The sequence below is a fragment of the Crinia signifera genome, chromosome 1 (genome assembly GCF_055691185.1).
Source record: "Crinia signifera chromosome 1, ASM5569118v1, whole genome shotgun sequence".
In the NCBI taxonomy this organism is placed as follows: Eukaryota; Metazoa; Chordata; class Amphibia; order Anura; family Myobatrachidae; genus Crinia; species Crinia signifera.
The window spans coordinates 376,369,414-376,383,780 of record NC_139217.1 but is presented as its reverse complement, the minus strand read 5'-3'; the positions used below and the strand labels follow the sequence as shown (position 1 = coordinate 376,383,780).

At 40.6% G+C, this 14,367-nt stretch overlaps 1 protein-coding gene across 3 annotated transcripts in view; it reads left to right on the top strand.

Moving 5' to 3' along the window:
• Positions 1–14,367, top strand: part of CUX2 (cut like homeobox 2) — a 374,431-nt gene that overhangs the window by 268,343 nt on the left and 91,721 nt on the right. For all 3 annotated transcript variants that reach the window (XM_083151418.1, XM_083151419.1, XM_083151420.1), the window contains one exon: positions 14,008–14,084. In XM_083151418.1, coding sequence (XP_083007544.1) covers positions 14,008–14,084 — 77 coding nt within the window. The remainder of the gene's footprint in view (positions 1–14,007; positions 14,085–14,367) is intronic.

Genomic DNA, 14,367 nt, shown 5'->3' with positions numbered 1-14,367 from the left:
TCTTTGCATAATTTTGGCCAAAAGTATGAGCTTGCACGGGTAACCTTATCTTATATGTCCCAAACCTTCTAAAGGTTCAAGTCTAGGTCACGGTGCATGCCAAAACCAGCGTAATCACGCCACACCAAGGCATTACACTAGTGAATGCAAATAAAGTGTTAGTGTGATGGATAAGTGATAGCAGCTACCATGTATTGGGAGTACTACACAGGTGAGAGAGAATAAGTATGACAAGTGTTATATTGTTAAAAAAATCAAATCAAATAGACTAGTGTTATAAAGTGCTGGGTACATTATGATGCCCCAAATCATCCTGTTCTATGGCTGCAGGGTAATTTAATTCAGATGTCTGTTACATGGCTGCATTAGAAGTAAGTCAGGTGGCCTGTGACACTGGCATAACACTGTAACATTGCAGAGATTTTTTGCATTCATTTCGGGCCTCCTCCTAGGAATGCCAATTGCTTGACTACTCCATTTCTGATACCAGCCAACCTGTACACCAGTGGTTCCTAAACTGTGTCTAGGCACCCTGAGGTGCCTCAAAGCTCTTCAAGGGGTGCCTCAGGTGGGTGGTCCAGGACCAAATGAAATTATTTATGGTCAAGTAATAGAAAACAATCAGTGATAATGGCTGCCAATCATAAAATACAGTATGTAGACAAAAGAAGCAAAACTGTACACTATCACATAACTAAACCTTACATTGTCAGGTAGGCACAATTTACTTAAATTAATAATGAAGTTCCCAAATTGATGGGGAAAAAAAGGGTCCAATGAAAAAAATGCTTTAATGTAGAAGCTGATTACCACATTTTTTTCAATACTGAATGCAGTTTTTATCAGGAAAAGGCATTGCGTACATTTCTTTTTTTTTTCAATTTGACGCTGTAGTAAAATTCAAGCCGCATTAAGTGGAAACTACTGTAGTAGTGATAGACTTGTTCTTTACCACAAAAAGCTAATTGGCTTTGCGTTAATGATGCGGGTTTTGTACAGTAATTACATTTTTACCAAGAACCCTGTTTACTGACATGGTGGCTGCACGTATACTATCATTGGGCTTTTCTATACAGTATGCTATGTTAGGTGTAATTACCCAGTTTTGGGTAATTCATATAATAATGTCGGCAGTTGCTCTATGTACAGTGAAAGAAAGCCCATTTAAGTTCCTAAACACGTAAAGCAGGGGGGACAGGATTCCTTCACTGAGCCATTGTATCACCCAATACTGATCGCTGTCTATTTTTATTGCAATATACTGTAGTATAAATAATTTGCTTGCCAGTTTGTTCTGGCTGTTACAGCATTTTTAATGAAACAATGATCGTAATGGGAAGTATATTTTTTGTTTTGAACCGCATTTTATTATTTGACCGAACAAGCCGATCACCCACCATATAATTCTCATCCAATTTGGGGATAACATTTCAGAATAATATCTGATAACTAAGCATAAGCCCCTATGTTCTCTTTAGACAAACTTTTATTGACGCCTTATATATTAAATCATTATTTAAAACTAATTTAAGTAATAGCTGGTTTGTACTGTACGTGCTAGCAAGGAAATGTAAACAGTGTTTCAATTAAATAACTGGAGATGATTAATGCAAACTGGGGACAGGCGCATGCTACATGGTAAGCAAATAGAGTAGGAGTTTATTAAAATGTGTCTTGAGTAGGGAGGCACTGGAAGACAGGGAGTCGTGGCAGAACATTACAGTGCTTGGACCGGGACAGTCACAATATTAGACAAGGTAATGGAGAACTTTAATTGTCTACTTTTCCAGAGGTAATCTTATATTTACATGCAATCATGCATTCCTGCATATGTCTCTATCTGGTAGAAGACTTATTAGATTGGTTAATCTTGTAATTATTGTGGGTGAGAATGCATCCTCTACCCAACCCTCACTTCTATAGCCATTCTCATAGTTGCGGTTAATGACCCAGCTGTAGGTTAGTACTGCATGTAAATGGATAAATTATGTTCAAGTTGGTCAGGTAAATGTAATGTAATTTTTTTTCCTTTTAAGTCCAAATAAACAGTAATTATCTTTATGGCATTACAGTTACAGTAAAGCATCCATTCATTATTCCACACTGACAAAACATTGTTACCCTATGGCTCTCGAGTCAAGCTGGTCACCAGCTGCTGGTGAGAAGAGGTCATCAAATGTTTTTGCAGTAACCTGCTATATAAACTGTATGATAGCACTGCAATCTACAACAGCAGTAGGACGCTAGCCAGAAAGTGGAGCCGCTGATCAGAATGGACTGGTCACTTTGTGGCCACCTGTAGCCTACTTCTGACTGTTTCTCTTTGATCTAAAAAAAACCAAAACCTCAGACTCTTATGATCATAGGGACAGTGTAGAACGAGCGATGTAATAGGTTTTTTTTGTTTAATGACAACTTTCTAGCTTGTTAATTATCTTAGTGCAGGCAAATATTATTGTGCTAATTTTATGGACTACTGTCAGCCTCTCATTTGAATTGCGAGCAGTTTCTGCCAATTCTTACCAATCTTATGTAGGGCATACACCAGAACTACCACGATCGTGCAACGATCATGAAATGATTTCCTGAAATCGTACGCTGGTCGCATATTGGATTGGAGTAGACAATCTGCACACAATCTTTACCCAATCTAATGTAGATGAGGAATCTTTATTGCAGCAGGTAAAATCTCCAAAGCAATCGGCGGGGACATGCAGTAGATCCGAATCACATTGTAAACATGCACAGTTCTGCTCTTTTTACATACATCATTAGAACTTGAAATTGGGGGAATTGAGCCCAAATCGTTCTGGTGTGTACCCAGCATTACATTTTGTTTGCATTGGATGTGATTTTTTTAAGGGCATAAAGGTTCTATTTATGGGCCCCATTAACTGTGTTTTCTCCCATTCATGACAGATTTTCTCTCATATTTTTCTCTCATATTAACTTTTAGTGTGTGTGTGTATGTGTGTGTGTGTTTATGTGTGTGTGTGTGTGTGTGTGTGTGTGTGTGTGTGTGTGTGTGTGTGTGTGTGTGTGTGTAGATAGATAGATCAATAAGTACCTGTGTTTGAAGACAGGTGGTGTTGCTGAGGAAAGTTGGTATAACTATCGTGTACTGCCATCTTTTAAACCACACCATAGTGTTCATTCTAGCACGCGCCAACTTTGAAAACCCATGCATTTCCTCTTCCCTGTCTGGGGTGTCACTGTCCACTGTGGAGTTTTTAGCACAGGTCTGGTTTGCATATCAATGCTGTGTGATCTGATTTTATTCCGAGTGCCGCCACCCCCATCCCCTTTATCTATCTATCTATCTATCTATATATATATATATATATATATATATATATATATATATATATACTCCAAGCACAATCACTGCACTCCACTTAGTAATAAACGTTTAATAGATATATATATTTTCATACTTTGTTAATGATACTGTGGGTGTGGAATATTTCTCAACATTAATTATGTTTTCATAGTTGTTATGTCGGCATGCATCATATCAGCGTTGACCTTATTAACACTGATGTCATGTCGTCATGATATGTTTAGAAAACATCCCTGGTTGTGTAATGGTGAGTTTTTTGTGGACTTACCTAGTATGCCAGGTCAGGTGTGAAGTTCCTGTGTATCCAGCTGCTCTTCCGGTGCTCAGTATGATACTAACAACTAAAGGTGGCCATACATCTACAGATCGATTGTCAGATTGGGCTGGTTGGAACAAAAACCTGGTAATGGATGAGGGTAAGTGACAGTTGACCATTTGCTTTGAAATGCTGGAAAACTGCCAAAAAACTGTCACTCATCATTTACCAGGTTTTTGTTCCAACCAGCCTAATCTGACAATCGATCTGTAGATGTATGGCCACCTTAATCCTCCCGCTAGAGCCTGACCCTAACCTCCCCCACCATAGCCTAACTCAAGCTAGCCTTCCCAGTGACTAACTCCAGCCCTTCCCCTCCGGGCCTTGCAGAATGTCAACATTTTAGTTGCTGACATGTTCATAGACATAACTGTGAACCATATGATGCCGGCACAATAAATGTCAACATTGTGAATGTCTACATTATAGCAACATCCAATTAGAAACTGTTACTAGATGAGGATAGGTTAATACTGTTCATAATAAGTTTGCCTATTTATTATGCATTTTTATAGCGACAGCATCCCTGCAGCACAGGACAGAATAATCAGCACACAAGAGGATTACAATTACAAGGCATGCGGAAACACTGCAACTTGTAAACATACCAATAATCCAGTTTTTCAGACTGTGACTATATACAGTGTGTGTTTGTGTGTGTGTATATATATATATATATATGTATATATATATATATATATATATATATATCCAAGCGAGAGATCGGCACCCAGGACTTATGATGAGTCCAAAGGGGTAACTTGCCCTGGTGCCACCCTAGGGGCCTCGCAGCCCATAAAGACACAAATAAGGAAAGAAGGGCACTCAGGGACTTGATGCTGGTGAACGCTGGAATGCTGGAAAATTTGTCCTACGTTCACCAGTATCAAGTCCCTGAGTGCCCTTCTTTCCTTATTTGTGTATATATATATATATATATATATATATATATATATATATATATGTAGTCCAGCACCCATAAGGAGGGCACTCACCAATCGATGCAAAGGGAAATACTTTATTTAGGTAAACAGATCCATGGGAAAAAGTCGACGTTTCGACCCTAAACAGGAATGATAATGATAACACCATTATCATTCCTGTTGGATTATTGCTGCTGCTGTGCTGTCTTGACAAAGGCCCGTTTAGGGTTGAAACATCGACTTTTTCCCATGGATCTGTTTACCTAAATAAAGTATTTCCCTTTGCATCGATTGGTGAGTGCCCTCCTCAGTTTTTCCTTATGGATGCTGGGCTCTAGTGGTGCACCCCATTCTCTCTATACACTCCTGGATGTGAGTGCGGACCCAGAATTGCTTATATAAACTGTGTGTATATATGTGTGTGTATATATATATATATATATATATATATATATATACATACATACAGTATATGTATGTGTGTGTGACACTGAAGATAGCAGGGGGAGACGGTGGCACTCGCAGGTCTTGAATAAATGATACATATGGATAGTGGTAGATGCTCAGTTAGTTCAGTAATACCACTCAGGTGCATGCATGGGAGGGGTTAATACTAAGTAAGTAAAAAAATATTCCCCCCCCCCAGCTCACTGAATGGTATTAGTTACAAATCTTGAGCACTACATGATAATAGAATTCAGGGTTATTGATTACATATACCTGCGCAGGTGCATGATATGCCCCAAGCCACGTCAAGGCTTCTCTGTATATTGAGGGTCCCTAGCACTATATCTAGGTGCAGGGCGCGGCACCCCAAAAAAATGTACATAAGCTAGAAAGCCCGCACAAAAACTAGCATAAGCTAGAGAGCGGTACACCAGTGAAAAACTGTAGTGTTCATAAATATTAGTGGTAAGAAGCCAAAGCTATGTATAGAGAAAGAGAAAAAAATGTAAAATAAAATAATGAAAATATAAAAGAGAAAGTGTTAGTGAGGAAAAAAAAAGGTGTTAATAGAATGTAAGGGCGTGTTGCACTAGAGCCACCCAGCCCAACCAGTCCAGGGGCACCACACCCCACACCACCGTTACCCTAAAATGGGTCTATGATTAACCAGCAAGATGATAATGGCTCCTTACTTGATATATTCAAACTAAGAGCTACCTACCTTGGAGACTACTCCATGTGGCAGATCAGGACCTGCATCTCCTCATAATGCAGGCTCCTTTATGCTTCTCACAACATACATATGGATATATATATATATATATATATATATATATAGTGGTAGTTCGGTCCGGCACTCGCTCTATGGCGTCAGCTGCCCCGGTGCCCGTCTTGGTAGACAGTGTAGAAGAAGGAATGAAGACTGGCACTCGTAGGTCTTTTAAAGCTTGTATTATCAAACAATGGAAAACAACCAACGTTTCGGGGCGGCGCCCCTTTGTCAAGGTGTGTGTGAACAAAATCAAACAAAATGTGCTTACCTTAAATAGGGGTGAGTGAGTAGGAGGCAGCGTGACATGCTGGGCCGGGCCTGCACCATCAGCGGGTCTAACGCCGGAAATGACACAGTAGGAAGTAGTCATTCGGCTGTGTTGGATGGGGCTTGGGCTTATATATATATATATATATATATATATATATATATATATATATATATATATATATATATATATATATATACGGATTTAATCTGAGACCAAAACGACTGCAGGATGGGACAGGCCATAGGAGATGTCAGAAAGTACCAGTGTCAACATTACATTTAGGGGAAAACATCAGATTGTCCTCCAAATTTAACCAACCGTACAGGAGTCATATAAGTTCTGTGCAAAATAAAGAGTTGTACCTGTTGAAACTGTACAGATTTAGTAGCGACCTGAGGAGTTTCCCTCACTAAGTCCCACTCTTCATCGCTCATAGGTCCCACATCACCCTCCCATACCCCTCATAAGGAAGTCAATGTGCCAACATGCCTGGACAAAACGCAATGGAGACAATTTTCACAGAGCCCAAGTTAGTAGTAAAAGCTTTAATGGGGCATGGCTGAATTAATGGTGGAGCAACTCTAAACTGTGTCTGTAGAGCATGTCTAAGATGAAGGAATCTAAAAAAATTAAAATTGGGACAATATTTTTCCTTCAATTGTTGAAAAGACTTAAGAGTATCATTACAATAAACCTGGCCCAATGTCACTATGTTTCTGGAGCTCCATGCTCCCCGACCAAGCAGGGTCTTCAATTGCGTCAAATTTAACCAAAATACGCAGTGCCTGCTAAATCTTAACCGCCTGTACCACTAATAGAGGGAAATGGCGAAGGGTGTTTCCACTTATTAACATCTGTAAAGGAGAATAGTCTGGGGTAACACACTGAAGAAAGGCTATAAGCAAATATTCAACCCTATCATCCTGCAACCAGAGCCTGATATGCGACAACTGAGTAGCATAATAGTAGAGCTGCAGATTAGAGAGTGCCAGACCACCATCTGATCTAGTCCTGGTGAGAACATCCAAACGAATCCTGGGTCTCTTATTAGCCCTTATCAAGACGACAAAACCCTATTAATCTTCCTAAATAGAAAAGGAGGAATATATACCAGGATTGTAAGAGAACATACACAAGTTTTGGCTGGACTATCATCTTGACAAGACTAACCCTACCTGACACTGTGAGAAGAAGTTTACTCCACATTGAAATTGCTAGTGATGTGCTGAAGGATCGGATGAAGGCATGATAAAGACCAATTAATGAGAAGGCCAGAGAACTTCCCAAAATAACCCATCACCTCCAACAGAACAGGCAAGGCTACAGATCCTGTAAAAATAACATCATCCCCATATAAAGCAACCGTATCCATTCAGGAACCAATCTGAAGCCCCTTTATATCCGGATGAGCTCTAATAATACATGCCAACAGCTCTGTGGGACTGTGGAGAGAGGGCGCTTTCTGCATCCCCCGCATGACCTCCCAAAGATACCTCCACTCTAGAATCAAAAACTTTGGCATCGTCCAAAGACACTATAACTGAGTTAGTTGTATTGTCATGCGGGGCCTGGAGATGGCTAAACAACCGGTGCAGACTAATAGAAGTAGACATGCCTGGCATAAATCCAGACTGATCTGGATGTACTATAGTAGCAATGACAGAAGTAAGTGTAACCGACAGAATCTTTGCCAATATCTTCGTTTGGGGAAGACAATAATATAGAGTGATAGATATGAATATAAAGTATGCAACCGAGGTGCAAAAGTGTTAATATGCTTTTGATATTGTTCAAAGGGAATGCCATCATTGCCAGGTGCCTTGCAACCAGGAAATAAACCGCAATAGCCGTTAATTGGTTTTTAACTCCTTTCATATATGTTCAATGCTTGCACGGGGAGATCAATACATGATCACTATGTAAATTTTCAGTTATCACACAATATACATTTTTTTAGAAGCAAAAGTATACAAAAATCTTAGTGGTTATATGAAGTTGAATTCTCAAGTTTGAGTTCTAAATTTTATGCTTTACCCATTTTATTTGCATCTCTCCTCTCTTTCTCTCTCTCCTTCTCTCTCTCTCTCTCTCTCTCTCTGCTTTATCTATCTATCTACGTATGTATGTATATATATATATGTATAGATAGATATGTGTGTGTATGTATGTATGTATGTATGTATATGTGTATATATATATATATATATATATATATATGCACAATTCTGTTAGGCGGCACTCGAACAAAAACTTCACACGCAGGGTGAATGCAACATAACCCAGCATGTTCATTAAGGCCATATGGAGCCAGAGTGTTGAGTCTACAAATCCATCTGGATTCACATTTCAACAATTTCAGAGATCGATCTCCACCCCGGATATCTGTCGGGGTGGTGAATATGCTGGGTTACATGCATTTTTATTGTATTGTGCTAGGGTATAGCCCGCTATTGTATTATGTTCCGATATGCATATTAATGTTTATTCTTTATGCCTTCAGTTTAAATCTGAGAAACCATTCATCTTCTGTTATGGTACCTCCTGTTTCTATGTATAACTGTGTTTTTAACTGTGTGTGTTTATTATATGTTTATTCTTCATTTGTTATTTTGTATATGACATGTTTTCTAATGTTACACCTGTCTCCGCGGTGACGGTCGTGGATGGATGACGTCAGGAGAGGGCGTCTGAAAGCTGTGATTACACCTGTGGTGCACAGGTGTCTTGTATCTGGGTGGGGATGTTTGGGTTAACCCTATACAGGGTTGGGTATATACCCGCACAACCTATTTTGAAATTGGTCCACAAATATGGAAAGATTAACCCCCAAATATTATATCCACAATGTGGGGGGTGCAGTTCCCAACAGAGACAATATATTTGTACAAGGAGAAGAGAAAGGCTGTATGGGGGAACGCACAAAGCGTTCCCCCATACAGCCTTTCTCTTCTCCTTGTACAAATATCTGGGTGGGGATATAAGGTGTGGTTTTAAGCCTGTCAATTGTTGTTGCCTGATGAAGATGTGAAATAAAATACAGCGAAACGTTGCATTCACCCTGCGTGTGGTGTGAAGTTCTTGTTCAAGTGCCGCCTAACAGAATTGTATCTTGGTGTTCCTAGCTTCTGAGGTTCCCATTTGGAAGGCACCGCTCTTTTACCCGCATTTAACCTGACTATACTATTGGCTAGTTTTCATACAGTACATTATTGTTTACTTCAAATTTAATAGAAATACTATACTGTACATTTGATTTTTTTTTATTTCAACACAATATTTTAAATAATTAAATAAAAATGGCATGGACAAAATGAGGGGACCCATAACCTAATATTTTATTGCTCAACCTTTATAGGTAATTAATTCAATCAAGTGCTTTCTGTAGCTCTCTGTGAGATTTCCAGGGATTGCAGATTGATGTGGCCAGTTGAGCTCCTAGCATAGACATGCATCTTTTAACTGCAAAGTCCAGGTGCTAGAAGTACACAGGTTACACTACAATATGTGCACATATCTTGAGACAGGTGACTGTGTTATTCATCCTGGTTTGGCAAGCACCAGCGGCATCTCCGGTTCCAGTGGTGCATTGTGCGAGTGCACCGGTGACGTCGCGCAATGCACCCCTGGGACCGGAGATGCTGCTGAAGAGGAACCTGAAGGCTGAAGGGGACGAGGTAAGTAAAAAAACTAAATGTTCTGAAAAACCACGGCTTTCGGAATATTTTGGGTTTTGGAATACACGGATAAGGGAGACCCGACTTCGTGTTTTGAGGGGCTTTAAGGTTAAAGCCGCCCAGGCAGCCCAGTGTGTATGACACGGCGATGAGTGGTGATGCGCGCTCCCGCATCATCGCTGGGAAAGCCGCTCATCTGCTGGTATTACCAGCAGATGAGCAGCTTTTTGGACGGCTTTGCAAAGCCGCCCCCCCCCCCCCCCCCAATGACAGGGCAAGGGGAAAGCAGCTCAGTGTGTATGCACTACTTATGTAGTGAGGTACCTGATTTGCCTTTGTTTGCCCCCATATTTCATGATTAGCGGCCACCAACTCTGGTTTTTCCTATTTCTTTGCCCATAACTATTATGAATGTGTCCTAGACCGCCAATCCAAGGCACCCCTGCAAGTGTCCCGAGGCACCCAGTTTGGGAGCCACTGTTCTATTGTATTTACACATAGATGTTGACAAATCTGTTGATACCCTTCCACAAGAATAGTCAATATTTTTATGACAAAAGTAATTGACACAGGGCAGTAGGTTTTTCTCCAAAATGCATTGATAGATTCCTTTTCACCTGCACAGATACAAGGCACACCTTATCAGAAGCAGCAAAGCAGCCCCAAAATATGACCAAGCATTCTTATTTTTTTACAGAAGATTTGGTATTCCTTACTTTGAAAGATTTATTTTTTTCATTAGAGAGGTGATTTGCTAAAAAGCATTTCGATTCACCTGTCCAAATGGTATTCTCCCAGAAGCATTGCTGCTTATCAATTGCTGCTTATCTTATTGAGTGGTATGATCAGACACTGACATAATTTGACATTCAAGTTCCACTTGTACAGTATGTCTTTAGAAGTTTTCCTTTTGTCCTTTACTACCCTTTTTAACCCTTTGAGTGCCAACATCTCTGTGAGAGAAGTGCAACATATCCGCTAAAAATGCCAGCGTTACTCACATTTGTTATATAAGCCGGGAATTGGTGTGGATGACGCTGTCATATATTTAATGCAGAGATCCCTACCTCATCTGGAGAGGGCTGGGGCCACCGTGAGAATAATGTTCTTTGACTTCTCCAGTGCTTTTAACACCATCCAGCCCGTGCTTCTGGGGGAAAAACTGGTCAACTCTGGGGTGGATCATCATCTAATCACCTGGATCCTGGATTACCTTACTAACCGCCCACAGTATGTGAGGACCAGCGAGTGCCATTCTGATACTATTATTTGTAGTACAGGGGCACCTCAAGGAATGGTTTTGGCACCATTTCTCTTTACCCTCTACACTGCAGATTTCACATATAATTCATCAACCTGTCATCTACAAAAGTTCTCTGATGACTCTGCTATTGTGGGCCTTATTGTAGATGACGAAGATAGGGAGTACAGAGAACTTGTGCAGAACTTTGCTACTTGGTGTCAGGGGAACCATCTTCAACTCAATACGAGGAAGACTAGGGAGCTGGTAGTTGATTTCAGGAAACGTCAGCATACCCCCCCAACTCCTGTGAGTATTCAGGGAATGGATATTGAGATCGTAAGAACTTACAAGTATCTGGGTTTTCATCTGAACAATAAATTGGACTGGACTGATAATTCTGCTGCTTTGTATAGGAAAGGGCAGAGTAGACTTTATCTGTTGAGGAGACTGAGGTCCTTTGGAGTGCAGGGAGCGCTCCTGAAGACCTTCTTTGACTGTGTAGTGGCATCAGCCATATTCTACGGAGTGGTCTGCTGGGGCAGCAGTGTTTCAACAGCCGACAATAAGAGACTTAACAGGCTGGTAAGGAAGGCCAGTTCTGTCCTAGGAATGCCTTTGGATTCTGTAGAGATTGTGGGTGAGAGGAGAATGATCAGCAAGATAACATCATTATTGGATAATGCTTCACACCCTCTCAAAAATATTTTGACGGATCTGTGTAGCACTTTCAGTGATAGGTTGCTTCACCCTCGATGCTCAACGGAGAGGTACCGCAGGTCTTTTCTACCTGCTGCAATCAGAATGTACAACTGTCATGGTCTGTAGAGACCTACATGTTCTTAGATTCTAGATTTATATTGTTTGGACTTCTTATCTTATTTGCTATTTTCACCCTTATCTGTACTTGAACCTTGCTGTAACAATTGTAAATTTCTCCATTGTGAGACAAATAAAGGAATTCTATTCTATTCTATAAATTTGGGGTAAATTATCCTCTTGCTGTGTCCGGGACGGTTTGTTACAGTCTCATGCACAGGAACATCTAGCTGCTTAGCGATGGTCGTACAACCTTCACCATTAATAATGATAAACACGTTCAGTGTGGGGCACACAATGATACCAAACCGCAAAGTGACTTAATTTTTCCTCATTTCAATTTGCTGAATGACTATCTATTGCAGACATGTCATTCAAGAAAGCAATCGCATTGAAATAATACAGAGTTTGCCAAACTCTGCCTTTACAGTCCAGGTTTTAAAGATACCTATGAGTGAATCCAGATGGTTGAATCAAATATACAGTTACTAATTAAGTCAACTGTGCTCCTGCAATATTTTCTGCATTTTATTTTATTATTACCTGTTGTCTTGTAGGTCTATACTGTTTACTGAGCTGTTATAGTGTACCTTCTGTTATTCCTGGAAGTACTGTACATCAATATTTGACAAAAGGCTTTGGCAAGTGAAGGCTTACAGGTGTGGCCCTAGTTAATTGGCAAAAAACATTAATGAGTTGTCTCTTTCCTCTTCCTAGCTGTGAATCTAATCATTACAATGTGACCGCACCCTCGACAGGCTCCTTTTCAGTCTTCATTCTTTAGGGCAGTGGTAGCCAACCCTAGCCCTCGAGAGCTACCAACAGTTCACATTTTCCAGACAACCTAGCTGCTGCACAGCTGCACTCATTAATCACTGACACATTTTAAAAGATACACAGATGGAGCTAATTAGCTCACTTGTGCTTCTGTGAGGAGACCTGCAAAACATGCACTGTTGGTAGCTCTCGAGGGCTAGGGTTGGCTACCCCAGCTTTAGGAGATATTTCTCTGCAGTACAGGTTTAGTTATAGGTTTAATAGTGTGTACACACGGTACAAATTACCTTCCGATGTTGACGATATAGTCAACATCGGCATCGGATGCAGATCGCAAGGGTTTTAACCCTTGCGATCCTGATGCGCGTTCACGTATCGCAAGCCAGAAAGTCTTGGCTGCCTTGACTATATAGTGCAGATCTGCACTATATAGTCAAGATTGTATGCAAATCGGTTGAGCCTTGCGATCCGATCCCGATCCGATCTGATCATATCGGGGATCGCATCTCAAGGCACATCTCACCGTGTGTACACACCAAAAAGGTGCATACACGCGGTAGTGATCCCTGCAGCTGCCCATATTGGTGGTCGTGGGGTGTCGGCATTGACAAGTGCATAGCGACAAATGTGGGTGGAGGCGGAACGGAGGCTATGCTGCATTCAGCATGGTCCTCGTTGAGAGAACTATGTTGCTATTTCCTTGTCGGCTGTAGTTCTAATAGGAGACACCTTAATTAAAACACATAGGGGTGTAATTTTAAAACATAGTGGAGAGATAAAATAGTGAGAGACAAAGTGCTGGCTAATCGGCTTCTAGCTTACATTTTACAGGCTGAGTTTGAAAAATAACAAAAGCAGATTGGACTTTATCTCTCACTCACAATTGTATCTCTCTTCATGCTTTGATAAATAGTCCCATATTGGCAAATAATCAATACTCTATGTCAGGGGTTCTCAAACTCGGTCCTCAGGACCCAACACAGTTCACGTTTTCCAGGTCACCCAGGAGATGCACAGGTGCATTCAGGACTCATTGGCACATTTTAAAAAAGAGCCACAGGTGGAGCTAATTATTTCACTTGTGATTCTGTGAGGAAACCTGCAAAACATGCACTGTGTGGGGTCCTGAGGACCGACTTTGAGAACCTGTGCTCTATGTCAATATAATGCAGTGTGAAAACATTTCATATGTAAACCTGATATCTTTAACAAGAGGTTTGGAGCATCAATTGCAAATATTAAGCAGCAGACCTATTTTTAGAATATTACTGTTCTGTCCCAGGAGAATGCATGAAAGGGGCTTGAAGTGACCTTTATGGGTTGTTTATTATTTTAATATGTAGTTTTTGCGGTCACCCGAAGTCTCTATATTTCCCTTTTGTTTACTTACATTGTCTCGGTGTTAATTAATGTCATATTTTCCCACAGAGGGTTGCAGGAAGCACAGATTACCTTGGCAGTCAGACTTGGTGAGGCTGAAGAGAAGATCAAGGTGCTTCATTCAGGTCAGTCTGAGGCCTATTTATAAACAGGTTAGGCTTAGCCCCTAGTATTTCAGGGGTGGTGATCATATAGTTAGATACGGCAAGATGATCTACTGTACATGCAACAACTTGATACAATTCTTGTAGCCAGCAATAAGATTGATTTATCTGCATTGCCCGCCCTAGGCACTTTTCTAAAACCACAAATGGCCAGATGTCTCAAGCTTCGTAAAGTGATAAAGTGGAGAATGATAAACAACCAGCGAATCAGCCCCTAAATGTTATTTTTTAAACCCTGCGTGTA